The following is a 21,928-nucleotide window of genomic DNA, read 5'->3' as shown; positions in this document are numbered from 1 at the left end:
TTTGATTGGGACGGGAAAGATGGATTTTGCTTCTTATACCCTCCTTTTTCGGTATCTTTGGATGATATTCTTGGGTTTTTGATTGCACGGCAAGAGGATGGTTTTACCTTGTAGCCACTCTCCTTTTACGCAAGCGGAATTGAGCATGGAGTCACGGGAGAAAAGGGCGCATTGTTTGTTTGCCTTGTTGGTGCATGAAGCCGACCAGTTTCGACTTCGACTAGGCATATTTGTTTTTCTTTTGTCGTTATTTTTTGTTTCTTTGAGAAAACGATGCAACGAACTTTGTTCTTTGGTTGTTCATTCTGCCTAATTGTGGAATGGGTACTGTTGGAGCTCTTGTACGATATACGATAAATTAATACAACAGCATGCCATCTCGAGGATTAACCGTCTGTTTGTCGAATACATACGCTCATCGATAAAGAAGAGCAATTAATTGACTAGAGAGAGTCCTGCTAATCCCATGATGAGTGATAAATTCGGAGAGCATTGAGAGCCGAAAAATCGGGATTGATAGTACTGCCGGAAGATGGGTTTTGCTTTGAGGCTCGTATATATAAACTCTGCCAGTATAATACTTATAATAGCACGTAACCGAGTACAGTGTAAGTAGTTCACCAATGAATACATCAATATTTGAAGGATATTTTATCATTGAGGCTGATTTATTCATGATATATGTAGAACACCTTGGTTCTGCCATTAATTGACTTTGCTTCGCTCGCGTGGCTCAAAACGTATATCGTATTCAGTGTCAATCGAATATTGCACTGTGTATTCACACGGTATATTTCCGAAGTGTGCTCAACAAAAAGCTCACGGCTGGTAAACTGGTAGCAAATCCTGTAACATAAAGGCCAATATTAAGAAAGTAACTTTATAAGTAAGAAGCCGTAAATTTGTAAAGCCAAAGGAGTGTTGCTCTATAGGTCTTTTCTATACGAGAACCCGGCTGCAGCTGAAGTGATCACGGCAGTTCCATCAGCTCTATTTACCAGAATCCTGACTAATCCCGAGTCCACTACTAATACACAACATATCATTGGTCCGGATAGCCGAGGACCGACACATGCGCTTCCGAAAGACCCCATCTACGAAAACGTGACATATGCTACCGAATCTCCAACCTTGCTGCTAGAGTTCAAGGCCATTGCTGCTTCAATTTTTTTGCGCGGACGCAGCCTGGTGACCCCGGATCTCTTGCTTCGCTCACAATGGCGTCTTCTATGGCATTGAGGAAGTTGGCCTCTGGCTCTTCGGTACGTGGAAGCAATACTGCGAAAAAAAATTGCGAATCCCGAACTGCCCTGCGCGCAAAACGGATCGCCGGGGGAGGTTATAGCTCGTGTGGCAGCAATGACTTCCCTTGACCTGTCCTTTTTTTTCCTCCTTGTACAGCTTGCTGATGTTAGGATTGCTATAGATCTCTCGACTGGCGCGAACCCAGCTTAGGACCTTCTCTTCTACTCGACCAGCAGGTAGGTCTAGGCAATTTTGAGACCCGCGATGTGCGATTTACGATCGGAACCAAATCCGGAATCGAAGATTGAGGGCGAAAGAGATGAACGATTGGATGTGCTAATGAGCCTTTTATATAGCTCGTGTTATCGCAAACGGACCTCTGAGAGCAAAGGAAGCTTCTCCCTTTGTCAGCTCCAAATACCCCGTCATTGTACGTCGTCCCCCTCGATTGAGAGCTCTTCCGGGCCAGCGGGCCGAGGCAAAAGACCTTGTCAATTGACCATGCATTATCACTGTTAGGACCATGAGTACGACGCAATTGTTGTGGGAGCCGGCGGTGCTGGTTTGAGATCAACAATGGGTCTCGCCGAAGCTGGCTTCAAGACTGCCTGTATTTCCAAGCTCTTCCCCACACGATCTCACACGGTCGCTGCCCAAGGTGGTATCAACGCTGCCCTTGGAAACATGCACGAGGATGACTGGAGATGGCACATGTACGACACCGTCAAGGGGTCCGACTGGCTGGGTGACCAAGACGCTATCCACTACATGACCCGTGAAGCTCCTGCCTCCATCATTGAGCTTGAGCACTACGGCTGCCCCTTTTCCCGAACTGAGGACGGCAAGATGTGAGTTTCTTTTATAAAGAGTGTTGCCTCTGGTGTTGAATAACGTTTACTAAACATGGATATTTCTATTCTATAGCTACCAGCGAGCTTTTGGTGGTCAATCCCAGAAGTATGGCAAGGGTGGTCAGGCTTACCGATGCTGTGCTGCCGCTGACCGAACCGGACACGCTCTTCTGCACACTCTCTACGGCCAGTCTCTCCGATACAACGCCAACTACTTCATCGAGTACTTCGCCATCGACCTGATCATGCAGGATGGCGAGTGCCGTGGTGTTCTCGCCTACAACCAGGAGGACGGTACTCTGCACCGATTCCTTGCTAACAACACTGTTCTGGCCACTGGTGGATACGGACGTGCCTACTTCAGTTGCACATCTGCCCACACCTGTACTGGTGATGGTATGGCTATGGTTGCCCGTGCTGGTCTGCCTAACCAGGATCTTGAGTTCGTTCAGTTCCACCCCACTGGTATCTACGGCGCTGGTTGCCTGATCACCGAGGGTGCTCGTGGTGAGGGTGGTTACCTGCTTAACGGTGAGGGTGAGCGTTTCATGGAGCGATATGCCCCCACTGCCAAGGATCTTGCCTCCCGTGACGTCGTCTCCCGATCAATGACCATGGAGATCCGCGAGGGTCGTGGTGTCGGTGCTGACAAGGATCACATCTTCCTGCAGCTCAGCCATCTGCCTGCGGAAATTCTTGCCGAGCGTCTCCCCGGTATCTCTGAGACCGCTGGTATCTTCGCTGGTGTCGATGTCACCAAGCAGCCCATCCCTGTTCTGCCTACTGTCCACTACAACATGGGTGGTATTCCTACCCGCTACACTGGTGAGGTTCTTACCATTGATGAGAACGGCCAGGACAAGATTGTCCCTGGTCTGTTCGCTTGTGGTGAGGCTGCTTCAGTGTCTGTCCACGGTGCTAACCGACTGGGTGCCAACTCCCTGCTGGATCTGGTCGTCTTCGGCCGTGCCGTTGCCCACACCATCCGCGACAACTTCAAGCCTGGCGACAAGCTGAAGCCTCTGGCTGCCGACGCTGGTGCTGACCACATTGAGGTCTTGGACCAGGTCCGAACCTCTGACGGCCCCAAGAGCACCGCCGAGATCCGCCTGGCTATGCAGAAGACCATGCAGACCGAGGTCAGCGTTTTCCGAACTCAGGAGAGCTTGGACGAGGGTGTCCGCAGGATGAACGAGGTCGACCAGACCTTCTCCCAAGTCGGTATCAAGGACCGCAGCATGATCTGGAACTCCGATCTTGTTGAGACTCTTGAGCTGCGAAACCTGTTGACTTGCGCGTAAGTGCCGAATAATGAAACCAGACACAAGTAAGATGTATGATGACTAACGATGAGATACCATAGTGTTCAAACCGCCACTTCCGCCGCCGCCCGAAAGGAGTCCCGTGGTGCCCACGCCCGTGAGGACTTCCCTGACCGTGACGACGAGAACTGGATGAAGCACACTCTCTCCTTCCAGAAGCAGCCTCACGGCAAGGTAGACTTGACATACCGCAAGGTCATTTCCACCACCCTGGACGAGAACGAGTGCAAGCCCGTTCCTCCCTTCAAGCGTGTATACTAAGCAGCAGACATGCTGGCCGTTGGATTTGAAGCGTACGAATAAGTGTGTGAGATTTTGAGCAAAGGAGCAAAAAAGGGTCAGGTCGGTGAAACAAAAAAAAAAGGGGGGTTGTTGAATATAGCGCCCTCCATGTACACATGATATGAGGTTCCGAGAATAGGTGGGAAGGGGAGAGTTTACATGGACGCTGCCAATGAGGCTCCAATATCCTGATTGATACTACTGCTATATAGTACTAAAAAAGGAACAAAAAAATATGTACAATAATACTATATCTGTCTCGCTGCTGTGACTAGGTAGTGCCTTATGTCAGCGGACTGTAGCTGGCCTAATTGTAGACAGGGACGCATTCATGTGACTACTAGGCTACTGTACCGACCTTTATGCTCCCATTGTTCCGTGTGAGGTTTTAGCATATGACGTACTTGCTATTTAAAGCTCTTCATTGACGATAGGGTATGAAACCTTTATAGCGGTAAATATATCCTCAAGTTTATTGAACTCTAATGCATCTCGATGGCTGTGTTTCTCTCTCCGTTTCCAGTCTCAGTAATAAAACCATTCTAAAACCACCAAGTATTTCAAATAAAAAGAGAATTCAGGAGGAGCAGATATTTGTCACTTATTGCAGGGCTTAGCCCCGAATCCAGGGCTTCTTACAAGGCCAATCGCATTTTTCCTTCTAGAACCGGAGATGGCCTTCTGTGAAGGATTTCCATGCACTGCGCATTCAATTCGTATTCCGTATTCCGTAATACGATTCGATGGTGTCCCGTCTTTTTTTCCTCCAGCACAACGCCACCTGGCGCCTTTACGGTCCACTAGACGGAACTGGGGAAAGCTGTTAGCTGAATGGAACGCACCGATTGGTGGACGAGGGAGCCCTCTGCACAGCCACTGCATTCGAACATGGACCGAAGGCATCAACTTTATCGCTCGTGTGCGTATAGCGGTACATGGCTGCATATGGAATGCTGTCTAGACAGGCAAGTACCGACTGAAATCGTCCGTTGCCGAAGTCCGTCTTGTCGGGTGCATCCTGTTCACCGATGGCGTGGCCTAGACGATGAGGTTGGGTGGTTGGATGCTTTTTTGTTACTAGATAGGTAGCTGCCGAGGTAGGTAGGCTTTTTGCTTTCGCCTTACTCCCGTTAGGCGGGCTTGTGCTGGCCGCAGCGCTCTCCAAGCCGCTATTCGCCCTGGTTTTTCAAATTAAATCGCTAAAGCTTTCCACACTAAACGGCGAGGCACCTGCCAGTAATATACATGTACGAAGTAGGTACCAGTATTCCATACAGCGACGATCATCAGCCCCCGTTGGAGGAGCATCAGCAATAAGCAACGCCGGCGCTAGGGCCCTGATGCCGCTGGTGCTGGCATTATGCCAGTGGGCAGTGCTGCTGGGAAATCGCAATTTTTCTGGGTCCCAGTGATCACATTCAATGCTGGCGTGGCGGGTGGGTGCGGTGGCGCTGCTTTGCTGGGCTTGGCTGCTTGGCTGCTGGCGATGACATGAACCTTGAACACCGACAGGACCGGAGAAGAACACGCACGTAGCTTGGCGGGCATTTATAATGTCATAGTCATATAATAGCATGAGACTATCCTTCGTCTTTCCATCTTTCTATTTCTCACTTCTCCCTCGCACACGCTTCCCTCCAATTTATTCCACACTCGTCTGTGCGTCCCTTGTTCTATAAGTACATGTAGCTTTAAACTGCTTACAGGTACCTTAAACACGCTTTACTCTCTCGCTAAAGACCCAGTGGCTGTCACAGCGTTTGCGTCTAAAAAAAGTGGCGGACGGGACCCGGCTTCTGATTCCTAATAGGCCCAAGATTCCAACGTCATACAGAGACAGTCGCAACCAACGCAAGTCGCAGCTACCCGCCCACGCCATCTTGCCCAACTAAGACAGCAAACCGCAGGGCGCAGACTGAGGCCACGGATTTTAAACTCTGGGCATCCCTCGGAACCTAGCCGCCTTTTCTTATTTTCCTTCTTCCTTTAAATACTCTACTTCTTCTTTTTCCTTTTCCACTATTCATCTTCCATCTACATTCGCCTCGTACATAAACCGTTTCGCCACCAAAGAAACTCAATTCCTGCGGAAAGCGATAAACGATATCTAGCGATTCACTGATATTGTTGATCTTCTCTTTTTTCATCGACTTTTGTCAAAGGGATTCACATCTTCCCTCTACTTTATTCAGCCATGGCTCCGACCGTGGACCTCTTCGCTAGAGACGACGGCTGCGGGTATGGATATTTCTTTGATGGAATTGGATGTCGTCGCAAGAGCGGCTGGTACTTTTGGGGTAGATGGGTGCTCGCCGGTATCGCCGTCGTTTTGGCCTTGGTTCTCTTATTCAGCTGCCTGTAAGCTTCATTTCACTCCCCTACCCATGCCAAGCCAATTTCTTTTAAGCATAATTAATACTAACGCTCATCGCAATAGGTGCATCTCACGACGAAACCGTAGACGCGGTGTTCAACCCATGTACGGGACTGGCTGGTTCAGCGGCGGCCCTCCTCAAGGCCAACCTGCACCTGCTGGAAACAACAAATACAATAACGCCCACGAGATGAACAACTATCAGTCTGGATACAACCAAGGCGGCTATCAGCAACCTGCCTACGGCGAGGGATACGGAGGCTATACCAGCCCTCCGCCGTATGGCCAGCAACCTGTGGGTAACCAGACAACAGGCACCACATTCAATACCAATGACGGATACAACACCGGTCATCAATACGGTGTAGCGCCGCCTCAAAGTGCATACCATCCCGGTGGTGAATATCAAGCTCCCTCGGGACCGCCTCCCGGAAAATAAGCAGGCATGGATCAGTGGTGAACTGAATGAAGCAAGCTGAGATCTGACTCTGCGTTTACGAAAATAAATCCTGAATAATACATCAAAAAAAGAGAGAGATAAACGGGAATAGGGTCGGCCCGGCGTTTCGGTATGGACAAGAGGATTGCGGGAGATTGATATCCAAATTTGCTTTTTTTTACGATGTGGAAGAGGGCAGTGATCGGACATGATATGCCTAGACGAAGAAACGGCGCCAAACTAGCACGAGTTTACTGCGGCTGAGTCGCAGTGAGCCAGACTAATCTGTAGTATATTTCTTTTAATTTTAGTACAATTTCATTTACGCCTGATCATAGGGCTTTGATATTCATCTTGCATTCTCTAGTAATTCTTTGTGACTTGACAACATCGACGCTCGCACAGACGAAATTATGATGCGCTGAGACATTCTCGAGTGTCTTAGCAGTGATACAGCCAAGACTGCTGGTGTTTGGAGGCCTCTTTTGCCACAGAAGCGGGGATTGCGTGGTGGCTGAGATTGCATATAGACTCCCGTCTCTGTGCCACTTTATACAGTATATAGGCTCTGTATTCTGCAAACCCAGGTAACTCCAATTGATACAGCGTTATCAATAATGTATAGCCGTGTTACAGCTGCTGAGTGGCCATCTCCACTAATTTTAATGAATGTCTCTACCAGATGCCCGTTCTGAGTGTCTATCCTCAGCAGCATCAATGATGTCTACACCAAGTATCTCGTTACAGGGCACCTTTTTTTTCCCTGCAGTTCTATCGTAGTATTGCTTTTAGCCGCATTAAGACAGATATGAAATCCTTGGGATTTCACAGCATGTTTAATCTCCCAAAGGCTTCACTGCCTCAGACGGTATACTGCATAGGAGCAGGACCACAACCGCGTATACGGGCGAGACTTCACAGCAATTTTAATAATCTCCAAGAGCTTATGCTTAATTTATTGCTATACAGTTGCCTCTATTGACATAATAATAGGGCAAAAACCTACGGCAGCTAAAGGAGCGTTCTCATAGCATTTTCAGCATCTTTTCCTGCGATAATGCTCTAGGTATAGCTTTTCACACTTCAATTGTTTTCCTGGCACTTTATTGCGCCTATCCTCATTGACCAGCGCTTTCTGATAGCATTAGCCAAAATTGACATGAAATATCTCGAATCAATTCACACATAATTTCGCACGTTAAAAATCAACCTTGATTATTGCTACTTCCCTAGCAACGCCAGATTCACAATTCCCTTTTTGAGGTCTCAGGCGCCCACTTAGAGCAGCAGTAGGGATAACTTAGTAACCCTTACTATCAGCCCTTTTTACGTATTAAACATCTAATTTTTCACGCCGATGCAACGCTTCAGGGGTGAAGACAGCTGTGGCTTTTCTTTTCTTTTTTTTTCTCCTGTCTGGCCCAATCAAGACACAGCGTGCAAGCCTCAGACCGTTATAGTAGGCTGTTTATAAGGACGTGCGCCTGCGCCAAAAGCACCGGCCGGGCTCGACGGCCCGCAAAGCTAAAGCCTTTAAGGTCAGAGCTGAGGTTGCAAAGGATGAGAGCTGAAGAGCCGAAACTGTGGCGGCCAAATTATTTGAACGAGCTGACAAACAGAAATATTAGGGCAAGGCAGAATAGTTGGAGAAAAGAGATACACAATACATGGAAATAAGAAAAGGAAAAAGAAGAAAGAAAAAGAGGGTCTAAATTGTCATCCCCACGACCATCGCTGTTAGCGGCCCCGTTGGAATTGGGATCCTCTGGTGTCAATTACCCTTCTTGGCTCACGCGAAGCTCGATGGATCCATTTAACCTTTCTCGCTTGGCAGTTATCTTTTTTGCCAAGATGAGGATATGCCGGCGCCGATGACGTTGAAACTCCTTTTCCGGTCTTCCCTTTTCGCTTTTTGCTTTGTCGATGCTTATTTTGTGTGATGACAAGTGGATCTCTGGCTTTTCGTCCCTTGTCGGCATCGGTATCAAGTGCTGGTGGCGCGGCCTGGAGGCGCGGGTCGAAATTACAAGACGATGTCGCCGCCTTCGGGTACCTGAATGGCGAGCTCTTGCTTTGCGGAGTGCTGACGCAGAAAACGACCGGCATGGAGTGCTACGGCAGCAGTAGCCGGTACGAGGCTCTGCTTACAGCGAGAAGCTGGCTGACAGGTACTGCTACTGCGACCGCTAACCAGCAGCCGCAAAAACCATCAAGCAGACCAGGCGTAGCGACCCCTGTAAACGCACGTTCCCGTTCTTACCCCTGCATGCTTCGCAGCACTAATAGCATCCCAAAGTAACGGTACCACGAGTAGAGGCTCCAAAAGTAAGAAGACTAAGGTAAATGGTACCAACTAAAGGCCCTCAACGTGGTCCTTAACGTGCATGATGCGTGATAAAAAGCTGGAGCGACAGGTGCCCCTTCCTATACCCGGGCAATGCGGCACGATGGCAGATTAATTTTCTTTTTCCTCTTTTCTTCTTTCTCCCCTGCACCTTGCAAACTCTTCCCGTTGGATATTTTTTTCATATCCAAAGCCTTTCCTTTCGGTTGCTTTTGCAGCGTTCTTCTCTCGCCCTCCCAGGCTTCATTCCTTCATTTCTTGTGTCCTGCTTTGATGGCCAGCTGCACCAACGGCCACACACATTCCCTCTTTTTGGACTTTTGATCTTTTGTCAAATTTCCGCCCCTCATTATCAATCAATCTATTTATTACTGGGAAGGGAGCACAGAGACGAACCGATCACGACGACGATACAGCCACGGAAATAGGACAGTGCGCGCGCGCTAAGTCTGCCCGCGCCTCGTCAGCGTCCTCTGTTGGATAAGATTGCTTATCCGTCTCGAAAAAGCGACTTTCAGCTGCACAGCCCTTCACTCTCTCAACGCATTAAGAGCTTCGCCGTTACGCGCGAGCTTTAAAGCCAATCCCTTTGCTTGGCGGTTTCAACCGTCTTCACAATCCTTATCTCACAGAGAGAAACCCAGCCTTCGTGCTACGGTATCCCTCTGACGATCATTTCAAGGGGTAAAGAATCACACTTGCCCTTGGTGCTGTAACAAACGATACGGTGTGCGACATCATTCTTTCTTCGTCCGACTTTTTGCGGGAGCATAGGCTATTGTTTTCTTCATCCCATCATTCTGCGATCGAATCCCGAAATCGAAAGATTTGCTACGACCGACGACCGTATTTTGAGCCGCATTGTGTGTTTCTAATTTCGCTTCGAAGCTTTGTCAGTTGGAGCATGACTTAGACATCCATTTAAGTTGACAGCCAACGACATTCACCACGAGTTACAAGTACCACCAACTTAATATCTATTCATTTACGTATCCGGAGAGAAAGAACGAACAATTCTCACAGGATACCAATCAAATCATACACGATGCCTGCTGTCGATGTTGCTATGGTCCGAAGCCTTCGGGGCGGGCTATGGGAGACTGTGAAAGAGAGTATCGCTAGGAGTCTCGCCACCGAAGTCATTCGGAGGGACATCGTCGCGGATGCTGATAACAAGATTTCAGACGTTAAGGCAGCCTTTTCAAGCTGGGATGGGTGCATGGCCCACGTTTACTGCAAGTATGTGTAGCAACTCTGAAGTCACAAAGTCACCTCACCCATAACATCACTAACTCCTACTCCTCTAATAGGTGGCCTGCTATTGCGCTCATGATCATCGCCGGTCTTATCCTTCTGAGTATTGTCATTTGCATTGTTCGATGTACCTGCTTGGGAATGTCATGCTGCTGCAGCTGCTGCTACTGCCTCAAGTGTTGCGGCAACTGCTGCGGATGCTGCGATACTCCCGGCGGGGGAACTCGCAAGCAACTCGAAGCGCCATACGTTCCCCAGCAGTCCGGAGGATACAGACAGGAGGCACCCATGGTCGTCAATATGCCACAACACTCGACAGTCCCTGCTTTCTCTACGCCAGCGTCTCATGGACCTCCGCAGTATGCCGAATTCGATGTCTCCAAGCATAATGCCGATGCCCTCCCTGCTATGCCGAGCTGGGAAACGGCCAACTCCAAGCAGATTGTGCTGGAAGAGGAGGTCGAAATGGATACTTTGCCGCCCAAGAAGGAGCCTATGACTCCTCGGAACGTGAACAGCCCCGGGCTCAGAGGACAGCAACAGCAACAGCAGAGGCCTATGGGTCGAAATGATCCTTACAACCAGCGTCTAAACAACAACTCTCCTAGTAACATGAACTCTTACGGCCAACAGCCCGCTGCTAGCCCATACGGAGCTCACGATCAAGCGTATGGTGCACACGATCAAGGATTTGCTGGACACGATCAAGGATTTGCTACACACGATCAAGGATTTGCTACACACGATCAAGGATTTGCTGCACATGATCAAGGTTATAATGGACATGACCAGGGCTACAATGGACACGATCAAGGCTACAACGGACACGATCAAGGCTACAACGGACATGACCAACACTACAGTGGACATGATCAGGGCTATGGCGCGCAACAACAGAATTTTGGAGGACATGACCAGGCTTACGGTGCCCACGAGCAGCAGCCCTATGGTGTGCATGAACTAGGCTACGACGAACATGCCCAGGGATTCAACGGACACGACCAAGCCTACGGCACGCATGACCAACACTACAACGGAGCAAACCAAGGATATGAAAACCACGTCGCAGATGGATTCAGCCCCAGTCAACCCTACGATCATGCAGCCCCTACCACAGGTATGCGCAGCCCTGGACATCAATCACCCATCACCAACCAGCATGACTATGGCATTCCAAGACAGATGACACCCGGACCAGCACGTATGCCAACCGCCCCTCATGAGCTTGATGGACACACTTCGCCAACCTCGTATGGCACGGATCCTCACATGAGAAAGTCTCCTGGCCCTGGATTAAACCAGAGACGTTCTCCGGGCCCCAATAATGACATCGCCATAACTCCGCAAAACAAGCCCGTCCCTTTCAGGACGTATACCCCTGGGCCGCAGAATGCTCTTCACAGTGGCCAGGCCTCTCCCATCACCAACAATGGGGGATTCGACTTCAACTCGGGCTACTCTCGTCCGGCGCCTCAGGACGAGCCAAACTACGATCGCCGTCCCAGTGAATCCCACGAGCATGAGGAGCACGAGGGATACCCAGGCTTCAAGCCTTATAGCCCGGCCCCACAGGGCTGGAGTGGTATCTAAGGGAGGTTCCACCTAATGATCGAACGCTCATGTTAAATTCGGTTCTATCTACATGACACATATGTTGGTGTACCATATATATCTTGAGGGCATTTTGTTGCGTGGCGTTTTTAAAGGGCAAATCAGCAATCAGTTAGAGGTCCAGTTGCGTTCTGTTTTTTTGTTATAGTAAAGCCTCGTGTTTCGATGCTTACATCACTGCTCACATTATGACGATATTTGGTTGGGTATGATTGCTTGGGTTATTTTCTTTTTATGATTCTTTGAAGGGCATTGCCATTGCTTGCCTGGACCCGTTTATTTAAACATTTTCTCTTCTTCTGGAGGCGTGAATAGGCGGGATTGATGGTTTGGGGCTTTTTGTATGTATGACCTAAAGTTATTGGAGATACCGTAACTATATATGATGAAGAAACTATTTCATAAGAAATATCATTTGGGCATTTATGAAGATGAATTCCAGTTCTTTGATGTAAAAGTTAGTGTTAAGAATGTTCTGTTTTCTGTGGCCTATTTGGGTAGTTATCCGCATTTTCGCAGTATCAGAAAATTTCACGTGCAAGATCCAGGTCAAAACAATACCACAATGCATGTCAAGCTACAAAAAAATAACTAGAAAAAAAAAAACAATTCAAGTTTTTAAATAGAGCAAAAAAAGAAAATCACTTTGATGGACGAACGGGGAATCGAACCCCGGACCTTTCCCATGCGGTGATGCATCTCGAAGGTTGCACTATGCTAAGGGAAAATTATACCACTAAACCATCCGCCCAGCTTCAGCTGTGTTGAGGTTCTCGCCGCCCAAACACGTTACAAGAAGGCAAAGAACAGGGCAAATCGCTGTACCTTATAGAATTAAATAATACCGGAATGCGAAATCAAGTTTCCTTGGGGAAAAAAAGGCGATGTATTTCTTGCAAAAGACCCGTTCTATCCTTTATAAGCGCTACATGACATGAAAACCCGACAAAGTTTAAAAAAAAAAAAAAAAAAAAAAAACGAAACCCCAAAAGAAATCCATGTGAAACTCCTAGAAAGAAGAAATAAACGCCAGAATGTATAATGAATCCGTGCCAAAAGGCTCCCTTTGCAAAATAATTGCGAGTGGTGGTATTGGTGGTAATGGTGATGGTGTTAGAGGCGGTTATGTACAAGCATTTGGACCAATGCGAATAGAGAGAAGTGTGCTATTACTCCTTTGGATATAATCCAACCGAGACACCGTTAGACTTGGAGATGGGTTGGTTTGAGCTGCTGCCAACAATTGTCGGGGCGTCGCCATCCACCTCGGGATCATATTCTTCGCCGAGGTTGTTGCGCGACCGTCCGTTGATCTTAACAGGAGTCTCATCATCTTCACTGTCTCGACGGATGCCACCAGAGCTCGAACCTCGTCTCTCATAGTCATCGTCGTCGGCGTCATCGTCTTGCGAAGCAAGTATCTCGTGGTCTGGCGTTTTCCTCTTGATGAAGGAGTCGATGATGTAGTACTGGAGGCCATTCATAATGAGGGGGAAGATCATCATGACGAAGGCGACCTGGAGCTTTTCGTTTCCGTCTGTCCATCCAAGCGCCCAGTCGCCGACGCGGGAGATCCATGGCATCATGATAAAGATGATGAGAACGCATATCTTCATGCCAAAAAGGCCGGCGAAGTATATGAAGGATTGCTTAAGCCACCACCAGGCGTTGGGGGGGTTACCATAGTAGCCTGACTGGATGGACTCGTTGGGTTTGCCAAATGGCGTGAAGGATGCTATGGCGGTGAAGACTCGTAAGAGGACAATAAGGATTGGAATGCCAACAGTGGTCTAAAGGGCCGGATAACGGTAAGCAGTCAGCAATCAAGGATTTAAAAGAAAGTTTAGCAACGGCGCAAAGTTGATTGCTTACATCTATCGCCAAATTCAAAAGGTAAAACGAGCACGGGTTCGGCGCGTAGTTATCGTCGCCTCTCGCCACCAGCCTCTCCACCACGGTGGGCTCGACCTTGATGCTGAAGCGGCCGCTGGTCAACATGGACATGAAGATGTTGGAGATGTGCACCAACACCGACCCAAAGACCTGCTTCGAGACGTCAAAGAACCAGACCTTGACGGGGCGCTGCGGGTGCTCTCTCCACCGCTTATACACCAGCGACAGCATCGCCAGGCCGCCCAGCGCCGCCTGCACCACCAGGGCGAAGGGCCCGAGCAGCTGACATTCGCCCTGCGAGGAGTCGATGTGGAAGGGGCCCGAGGGAGAGGCTGTAGCGGTGGCCGTGGCCGACGATACGATCGACGTGGTGAAAGTCGCCATGGCTGTGAGAATTGCGGGAGTAGGAACGTCGACGCCTATCGCCGCATCACGAGCAAACTGCATGCCGTGAAGACGTAAGAGAGAAGAGGAGGAGGGGAGGACAAGTAGAAGCAAAACAAGGCGTCGAGGACCGAGAAACGAGAAAGGTGAGACAATGACCAGGTCAGCGGATTATCGACGCGCTGAAGTGGCGGTGCGCCTTCAAAACTACTGCGGAAAGGAACGGGGGGCGATCGACCAGTGACAGCCTCGAAGCTGATGTCGTGCAGCTCAATTTGAGTCACGAGAGGCGTTTTAGCTGCTCTAGAACCAGAATGGAGGGTCGCAATGCCTCTAAGAACGAATCGCAAGCAAAGTGACGAGAAAAAAATGACGAGATGAAATAAAATACCAAGCAATATAAAACATCAAACATAAAACAGGGAGAAATTTCGAAAGAGGCGCAGACTCAGCCAGCCAGAAAATGGCTGTGGTTACATCACTGATTAAGCAGAATGGCGCTTGGATTTTGGGGCCACGGCACGGCACTTGGAGTACCTGAGACTTGGGCCCCTCGTACGGGACAAGGTGCGACAACGGGGCCTGCGCCACGTACCATGTACATTGAAAGCTTGGCACAGGCAGCCGCGGGGATTCGGATGACGCTTCGATTTCCATTTGTCACTTGCCCTGTCAGGCTGCCCCGGTCTAACCTTTTTTCCGTGCTTAATTTTTAAAGTCACCAGCCACCAGCCTTGTCCCTGTCCCCATTCTGTGGCTCAGCCAATTGAGGCTGGTGCACTGCTCTGTTTCTCTCACTAGTGGTGGGGCAATCCAATCAACCAAGTTTGGCGGGAAAAAGTTCGAGTATCACGACCAATATATCAAACCACTCTCTTCCCCAGGATTTTGGCCGCCTCCTCCCAATTCCTCGGCCACGCCACCCTTCTTCTTCTTCCTCACACATACACGGCCAATCATGTTCCGCACGCGGCTGCTACGGACGCCCAAGCAGGCATTGGGCCTGGGCCTGCGCGCATCGGCCGCAAACACCAGCTTCAACACCAGCTTAAGCGCCAGCTTCAATGCTGCCCGGAGGAGTCTGCATTCGGTGCCGGCGCTGCCTCACGATTACTCCCAGGGTGTCCCCAACCTGATGAGCGCCGGTGGATTCGCCATTGCGTGGACAGACTACATGAAGCTGATGCTGGACAAGCTCAATGCCATGGTTGCTGGTAAGTTAAAGTTGCTCTTTTTCTCTTTACCTTTCTGTATTCTCTCGCCAATTCTGCAGCTTTTTGCTAACTTGATGCTTCAGGCACCGATCTCGAAGACCGTGACATGAAAACCATCCTCCTCATGACCGCCCGCGAACCCAACCAAGCCGCCATCTTCAACTACGCCTCCATGGCCCACAACAACCACTTCTTCTTCCAGGGCATCGCCCCCAACGGCACCCCCATGCCCGAGGACCTGCGCCGCGAGCTCGAGGCCTCCTTCTCCTCCATCGACACCCTGCGCCGCGAGTTCGTCGCCACCGCCTCCGCTATGTTCGGCCCTGGCTTCCTATGGCTCGTCAAGGCCGGCCCCGGCGATTACCGCCTGCTGCCCACCTACCTCGCCGGATCACCTTACCCTGGTGCCCACTGGAGAGTCCAGTCCACAGACATGAACACTGTCGGAAATGAGGGCTCTGCGAGACAGTACTACAACAACCAGGCGCTTGGTGCCAGGAGGAGGACTGGCGATTTGCCCCCTGGAGGTATTGAGCTGGAGCCGCTGCTGTGTCTCAACACTTGGGAGCATGCTTGGCTGCTGGACTGGGGTGTTGGAGCTGGTGGTAACGGTGGAAAGACTGCCTACGTTGAATCTTGGTGGAATCTGATTGATTGGGAAAAGGTGCACCAGAGGTCTGGCGTTGCGCGCCCCGAGTTCATGTCAGAAGCATCTCCGTGAAAAGAGAGAAAGAGATGAAGGCGATGCTGGAAGAGGATAAAAAAAACAAAATCAAAGGATAAAAGAAGCAAAGAGGAGGGGAGCGAAATTTTACGTATATATGTCATTACTAAAACAAAAGAGATATGGTCCGCAAGCCCTGCCTCACATGCGATATATTGGGAAAATATCTCATGCGAGATGATGGGCAGGTTGGAATAGATGTAAGATAGTGTAAAAGTACTATATATATATTTACTATGCTCTATCTAAAAATACAACAGTAAAAAGTAGAGATGGCCTTTATTATGAGAGGAGAATCTGCCATTGAGCTTATACTGGTGAATAGAGCTTCTCGGGGCATATATGCATGGAATGGCTCATACCCTAGATCATTTGAATAAAACGACTTTTTCCAAAGCTAATATTACCTATGTATTCGACATACAATGTATGATACTCTGCTTGTTACTCCAATGTACTGTTCCTCATATACCCCCTCCCATCAGAGTAATGTCATAATTAGAGAAATCTTCCAAGTCGTTCCAGCATCTGCTCACCCAAAGCTATAAAAATACATCGCTGAAGATTGTAATTTGCCATTTACAACCACAAAAAATAATATAATATACACAATTTACATCAAAAGTGCACCAAAACTCATGCTAATTTTCTTCATTTTATTTCGCATTTTATGTAAACCAGCTACCACTAGCCAAAAAATCTCCAAACCAACAGCATGAAAATATTTTTTCCAAGTCATCATAATCCCTTGAAGGAAGGTTTCTAACATATAAAGTAGGTATCATCAATCTTAAACCCTCAAAATAGAAAACAAAACGGATATCAAATCCTTCGCTGCGAATCCACGCGCATACACACCCACCATATTTTTGTCTTATGCAAGAAGAGAAGAAGAGGTTTTGGGAGAAGAGAAGTCAAAGAAGGAGAAAAAAAAGGAGCAGTATGAGCGCAGGCAACCTTAGTGCTTGGCTACACGCGAGAGAAGTATACAAATCAAGAAGATTGAGAAGGGAGAGATTTGGTAAAGAGAACAAATAAAGAAAACAGGTCATAATCATTCATTCGTTAAAAACAAAGAAAAGTTCATCAAAAAGGATTGAAGCTTGATTTATGTAGCTTAAATCATATTACCGTTGACACTGATCTCAAAGCCATCTCCCTTCTGCTTCAGTGCTTTGGCCAGCATGAGCTCTCGCATCCAGTCGATGCGCTCATCACGGCCCTTGACGGCGAAGTGGTGAGTCTTGCCAGTGCCGTTGACACCCTCAGCCGAGGCATTAGGCTGGAGAGAGCTCTCACGCTTACGAAGACGTGCTCCGTTCTTGTCTTGAGGAATGAGTTGGAAGCTGAAAGCGCCAACAGGGTCGCTCTTTTCACGGTTGTGTGAAATGGAGACGGCCTTGAATGCAGCAGAGAGTTTGGATGTAGATGCTAGGCTGGAGCAGGCAATTGCGTAGTCATCAATATCGACATACTCAAGTGTACGATCCATCTGCTGGGCATCTTTGTGCATGTTCAGGCGGGTTCCCTTCAAGGTAAAATAACCGTCCTGCCATTCATGGCGAAGCATGCGCATCTTGCGCTTCTTCATGGGGCCTTGGAAGCTGATACCGTTTGTAGACATGGCAGCAGGTGCTTCCTGGGAATCACCAGGGCGCAGTACAGGCATAGGGGGAATAGCAGTCTCATACGTAGTACGATCAATAGGAGACCAGGGATAGTGAAAGCGAGGAGGGGCTTGAGAAGGCTGAGAGGGTTGCTGCTGCTGCTGCTGAAACTGCTGAGAGGGGACTGGGGTTCTAGGAGAAGCCGTCTTTGGCGACGTAGTCCTATGGTAGTTACGGGTAGCCCGGTTCTCGTCCAAGGCTGGGAGGACGGGGAATGACGGGCGACGTGCAGAGGCTCGCGACTGGGATCGAGTGTGACCCAGTGCGGTGGGAGCGGCTCGGTAGTTCATATCGGGAGGCACCGACTGAGAGGTATCACGAGCAACAGGCCCAATGGGCACGGCAGTGACTGGAACATCCATCTCAGAGAATGGGGTCCCAAATCGGTACGGATTCTTAGCAGTTTCCAAGTCAGGTGACAACGGATCTACCTTGTCCATCTGGTATGGTACAAACTCTTGCAGAGGAGAAGAGAAGCAGGATTCCGGGTATTGCTGTTGTGTAGGCTGTGACACAGATGCTCGAGGAGCTGCTTGTCGTGCAGCTTGAGGCCCTGCTGGGATAGATAGCTTCGGCAGACGTCGCAGGCCTTGATGAGGCTGTGCAGGCGGCGTAACTTCAAAGGGCGGAGTCAGCGGCACTTCAGTGCTAAACTGGTTGGTCTGCTGAAAGCTGAGGAATTGGCGGACATTGTCCTGAGGATCGCGAGCCTGTACGCCTCGAAGAGTCGCTTCCTGGAGATATTGGAGAGGTGGTAGGCCACCGGGGCCGAGGATGTCGGAAGATGCCACCACAGAGGGAACCGAATCAGAAAATGGCCGAATCGTCTCATTGGGATCCAAGGCCCTGGCCGTGTCAGGGTTTCCTGCGTCACCATAAATGAGAACCGCGCCGCTGGCTGTGTTGAGGTCGATGTGGGGATTCAACTTCTTGAACTCCTCAATGACCCTCTGCTGCTTCTTCCACTTCGAACACTTCTCGCCCTTGGAACAGTTGTGAGGCTTTGGAATAACCTGTTCGATGCCAATGATTGATACAGACTCCATTGGCGTAATGGGGTCATTGACGCCGCGGCGTTGTCTGCGCTTGCTCTCGTGGCGTCGCACTGAACCAGAGTTGTCCTTCTTCACTGCCTTCCTAGCTTCGCGGCTCGGCTTGTCCTCAATTGGAGTCGAAGCTCGGGGTGAGGCAGGCCTGCTATCCATCAATGCCTGAATCTGGTGCCATACCCTTGTTCGAATTCCGAAAGAAGTAATATCCAGCTCTTTTAGATCTTCAAACTTCAACGTCATCAGGATAGCTCCGGTAATATCATTCTCAATGAATCGGTCCGAGACCGCCAGCTCTAAACCTGTATTGAGCATTGACTGTGCCACCATCTCAGGAGTCCACGACGCCAGTTCTGATGAGTCGAGCTCTTCATCAGTGTACTGGAAGGGGCTATTCCGGCGAGATAATTGATGAGCTACAACTTGTCGAGGCACTTGAGGAGTCATGGGCGACAATGTTAGAATTACATCTTCCTCTGCCGGATACTTCATGTACTGATCGGCAGGAAATCGAAAGAGGTGCGGCCCGCGAGGGCCTTCTACTTGCTTTGGGGAATATTCCAGATAGACCTGCGGGCCTCTGCTTGAACGGGGGGTGGGGGCCTCGTCGTACGAAGAAAGGGTTGTGAAACTCGGCTGCCCAGACTACAAGAATCCGACGTTAGCATCGAGCTTCCGCTTCCAAAGAAGGAGGATGAAATATAGAAAGAAGATGGTCTACTTACTGATTGCAAGCTCACTCGCGGTGAGTTATCTTCCGGCTCACTGATCACTTCATCTTCTTCTCCATCCCAATCCGTATCCACGAATTCTGTAGCCACTGACGTCGGTCTAATGTGCTGGGGCTCTTGCTTGAGGTTAAAAAAGGTGTCCCGAGGAGCAGGCTTCTGGCGCATCTCCTGGTATGTGCGGCTCTCGCCGGCTTGAAAAGATGTGTAATTCTAAGGATATCAAGTAAGTGACGAGGCCGAATGATAAAACGCGCGAAAAGCAAAACAGAATGAAATTGCTACCATACCATGTTTCTCAGCACTCGATGCTGTCTGTTTTCTATATGAATTGCTCGCTAAGATGGGCTGTTTAATACATGGAAGCAGCGAGGATAAGCTTCGTGGTAGCTTCAGAGGTAGTAGAGTAGAGTTGCTTCTAACAATGTAGCCGTCGCCGGCAATCCTTCTAGGGAGATCGAAGCAACTCAATAATGAAACAATATAATCAAGACGCAAAAAAGGAAACGGCCAAGCAAGGGAATTAAAATCTCGATACGGAGTAGATGTCACATAAACGAGATAGAGGTCGCAAAGGGGCAAGAGAACTCTGCATCTCGGTGGGCGGCTAACGGTTGATAAGTATTCCTCATGAGAGCGGCCGAAGGTCGCATCTCAGGGACCGGCCGTGAGTTCCTGCGGGCGAAAACACGCATACGACTGCACGTTTGAGCCAGGGACCACCACCCGGTAGTCAGCACCAGAGCTAGTCTGTAATGCGATGTGATGAGCACACACCGATTCGGCTCGCAAAAGGACGTTGCGGGGGACAAGAATAGCAAGTCCCACAGCACTCTACAAGTACAATACTAACGGAGGCAGGGCGCTGCTCGCATATTTCAAAGCACAGGCCCGTACGAGGACAGGGTGACACAGCTGGCCGCAGTGCTAGAGTCAACAATGTTGGCTCCTATTGGCGCCGGAGGCTGGCGCTTTCTGCCATGATGGCGGCGCGAAGACGACGAGAACAATTGGACAGACGGCCAAACACTCGCAGATGGTGTCGTTTCTTCCAGCCAGTCAACTGTCGTAGCCACCCATGGATACTGCCGCACAAGCTCCATATGTGGAGCCGCGCGCAGGGTATTGGCCCATGCGATTTGCTGGATGGCCAAAAATCATGGACGCCGGTACTCGTCCAAATATAGCCGGCGCTTAGGCGCCGTGATCTCTTTGCAAGCTGCAAGCGGACTAGGATGCGGACAAAAGGTTGAGGGAGGCAGCCCTGGTCGACAATGGCGGACCACTTATGCACAAACAAGGATTCTCAATACAGTCCATGTCCCTTTGTATGCACGGGAGGATGGGTAGAGCTTCCAGTGCTGCGAGACAGTAGGCGATAGAAGGGTGAGGTATCATATCTGTCTTGCTTCTGTCATAGTCCAGAATCCATGTATCCCCGCTCCGTCTCGCAGGCACGGTGAATTGCAGAAGCAATCACTTGCTTAAAGTGTAAGTGTCCCGAGCTCTGGTAAACCTGTCAAGCCTCGGTGGCTCAATGTATCAAGGTGACATTGGCATCCTCAGATTTCAAGATACAACATAACCACCGACCCCGGGGGTCGCCTCCGTCAGCATCGCGAGGTCTCCAACAAGCCGCACGGCAGACAAGGACTAGGAGCCCAAAGAGCTCACAAAAGATCATTCAAGAGAAGATAGGCGGTGGAAGATCTGACGTCGTCATTGTGGCCTCGTGACTCAACGAGCCTTTCCCTCGCAGACCAGGCGAAAAAAGCTCCATCCCGGACCCGTCTTGGAACCCAACGTTTTTTTTTTTTTCTTTCACATTCTCCGTTAAAAAAAGTACTGATACATGCAGCAAGTCGGTGAGGCCGAAGAGCATTCTAGCGCAAATGGCCCCGGCCAGTGGCTTGAGACTGTCTCGGCTGCTAAATTGATAAACGGTCACGCTGGAAAAAGGACAATCCTTTGAATGTTCTTGTGCCTCTACAAAATTTTCTTGTGTAGTCTTGTTTTCCATGCAAGTGCGAGCGGGAAGCACATGCGTGTTGGTTCTGTCAGTGTGACAAGACCCCACCGAACTGGCCATAGGTTTCTCTAGCGGCTACTACCGTGGCTTGTCTTTAACGCCGTGCCGTATGATTGCCTTTTTGGGTAATCGGTTGGCGAATGTAGGGCGAGAGGTTGATGAAATTTTCCAGCTACGATCATCACATCACATTGTTCGCGTTGTGATGAACTCGGGCGAGCTAGTGGAACGGTCCGGCTCGCGATTCAAGTGAATTCTTTTCTCTGATTTTGCGGAGTTGGTTGAAAACGCCAGAGACCTCGTCACACTGATCAATGTAACATGAGGAACCCAATTTTGAGACAAGGGCCAGATGTAAGCATATGCAGGTAGCTGGGCGCGTCGAGGCCTTGTTCGGTCTGCTTCGGTCTGCACGGACTGCAGATCTCAGTTATGTGCTTGTCTTCGCCTTCTCTACCCTTGCAGCGGTGACTTCATTGCAAAACATGGGCAAGTCTCGGCTGCCGGCTTCGCAATGC

General features: G+C 49.6%; 6 protein-coding genes and 1 non-coding gene across 7 annotated transcripts; 4 read left to right on the top strand and 3 right to left on the bottom strand.

Annotated features, from left to right (window-relative positions):
• Positions 1 to 1,029: 1,029 nt before the first annotated feature.
• Positions 1,030 to 3,988, top strand: GGI43DRAFT_147144 (FAD binding domain-containing protein). The gene is made up of 6 exons (XM_083199376.1): positions 1,030 to 1,262; positions 1,427 to 1,481; positions 1,602 to 1,675; positions 1,765 to 2,093; positions 2,170 to 3,393; positions 3,460 to 3,988. The coding sequence occupies exons 1-6, from the start codon at positions 1,218 to 1,220 to the stop codon at positions 3,677 to 3,679; spliced, it is 1,947 nt and encodes a 648-aa protein (XP_083064843.1). The 5' UTR covers positions 1,030 to 1,217; the 3' UTR covers positions 3,680 to 3,988.
• Positions 3,989 to 5,894: 1,906 nt separating this feature from the next.
• On the top strand, positions 5,895 to 6,513 carry GGI43DRAFT_379396 (chitin synthesis regulation, resistance to congo red-domain-containing protein; the record flags this gene model as incomplete). The annotated part of the gene is made up of 2 exons (XM_083202832.1): positions 5,895 to 6,058; positions 6,138 to 6,513. 2 exons carry the CDS (start codon positions 5,895 to 5,897, stop codon positions 6,511 to 6,513), a joined length of 540 nt encoding a protein of 179 aa, XP_083064842.1.
• Positions 6,514 to 9,542: 3,029 nt separating this feature from the next.
• Positions 9,543 to 11,822, top strand: GGI43DRAFT_147134 (uncharacterized protein). The gene is made up of 3 exons (XM_083199375.1): positions 9,543 to 10,096; positions 10,168 to 10,925; positions 10,947 to 11,822. Exons 1-3 carry the CDS (start codon positions 9,903 to 9,905, stop codon positions 11,699 to 11,701), a joined length of 1,707 nt encoding a protein of 568 aa, XP_083064841.1. The 5' UTR covers positions 9,543 to 9,902; the 3' UTR covers positions 11,702 to 11,822.
• Positions 11,823 to 12,372: 550 nt separating this feature from the next.
• Positions 12,373 to 12,473, bottom strand: GGI43DRAFT_t18. The gene has a single exon. It is a non-coding gene; the product is annotated as a tRNA-Ala (tRNA).
• A 217-nt stretch (positions 12,474 to 12,690) lies between these two features.
• Positions 12,691 to 14,170, bottom strand: GGI43DRAFT_147108 (vacuolar membrane protein-domain-containing protein). The gene is made up of 2 exons (XM_083199374.1): positions 13,595 to 14,170; positions 12,691 to 13,512 (listed from the first exon to the last, which is right to left on the bottom strand). The coding sequence occupies exons 1-2, from the start codon at positions 14,060 to 14,062 to the stop codon at positions 12,892 to 12,894; spliced, it is 1,089 nt and encodes a 362-aa protein (XP_083064840.1). The 5' UTR covers positions 14,063 to 14,170; the 3' UTR covers positions 12,691 to 12,891.
• Positions 14,171 to 14,805: 635 nt separating this feature from the next.
• Positions 14,806 to 16,107, top strand: GGI43DRAFT_146985 (mitochondrial 37S ribosomal protein mS42). Its single transcript, XM_083199373.1, has 2 exons — positions 14,806 to 15,213; positions 15,297 to 16,107. The coding sequence occupies exons 1-2, from the start codon at positions 14,958 to 14,960 to the stop codon at positions 15,932 to 15,934; spliced, it is 894 nt and encodes a 297-aa protein (XP_083064839.1). The 5' UTR covers positions 14,806 to 14,957; the 3' UTR covers positions 15,935 to 16,107.
• Positions 16,108 to 17,054: 947 nt separating this feature from the next.
• GGI43DRAFT_420322 (SAM and PH domain-containing protein) lies at positions 17,055 to 19,549 on the bottom strand (the record flags this gene model as incomplete). The annotated part of the gene is made up of 2 exons (XM_083207799.1): positions 17,055 to 19,298; positions 19,379 to 19,549. The coding sequence occupies 2 exons, from the start codon at positions 19,547 to 19,549 to the stop codon at positions 17,055 to 17,057; spliced, it is 2,415 nt and encodes an 804-aa protein (XP_083064838.1).
• Positions 19,550 to 21,928: the final 2,379 nt, after the last annotated feature.

This window comes from Trichoderma evansii, assembly GCF_050947405.1.
Source record: "Trichoderma evansii strain SZMC 28006 chromosome Unknown GGI43scaffold_2, whole genome shotgun sequence".
In the NCBI taxonomy this organism is placed as follows: Eukaryota; Fungi; Ascomycota; class Sordariomycetes; order Hypocreales; family Hypocreaceae; genus Trichoderma; species Trichoderma evansii.
This window is presented reverse-complemented; position numbering and strand designations above follow the sequence as displayed.

Excerpts from the sequence above, each read along its gene's own strand:
- GGI43DRAFT_147144 (XM_083199376.1), top strand. The coding sequence starts at position 1,218 with ATGGCGTCTTCTATGGCATTGAGGAAGTTGGCCTCTGGCTCTTCG. Across the intron at positions 1,482-1,601 it reads CTCTTCTACTCGACCAGCAG|CTCGTGTTATCGCAAACGGA; the intron begins GTAGGTCTAGGC and ends CCTTTTATATAG. Across the intron at positions 2,094-2,169 it reads CGAACTGAGGACGGCAAGAT|CTACCAGCGAGCTTTTGGTG; the intron begins GTGAGTTTCTTT and ends TCTATTCTATAG.
- GGI43DRAFT_147134 (XM_083199375.1), top strand. The coding sequence starts at position 9,903 with ATGCCTGCTGTCGATGTTGCTATGGTCCGAAGCCTTCGGGGCGGGCTA. Across the intron at positions 10,097-10,167 it reads ATGGCCCACGTTTACTGCAA|GTGGCCTGCTATTGCGCTCA; the intron begins GTATGTGTAGCA and ends CTCCTCTAATAG.
- GGI43DRAFT_147108 (XM_083199374.1), bottom strand. The coding sequence starts at position 14,062 with ATGCAGTTTGCTCGTGATGCGGCGATAGGCGTCGACGTTCCTACTCCC. Across the intron at positions 13,513-13,594 it reads TTTTGAATTTGGCGATAGAT|ACCACTGTTGGCATTCCAAT; the intron begins GTAAGCAATCAA and ends CCGGCCCTTTAG.
- GGI43DRAFT_146985 (XM_083199373.1), top strand. The coding sequence starts at position 14,958 with ATGTTCCGCACGCGGCTGCTACGGACGCCCAAGCAGGCATTGGGCCTG. Across the intron at positions 15,214-15,296 it reads GCTCAATGCCATGGTTGCTG|GCACCGATCTCGAAGACCGT; the intron begins GTAAGTTAAAGT and ends TTGATGCTTCAG.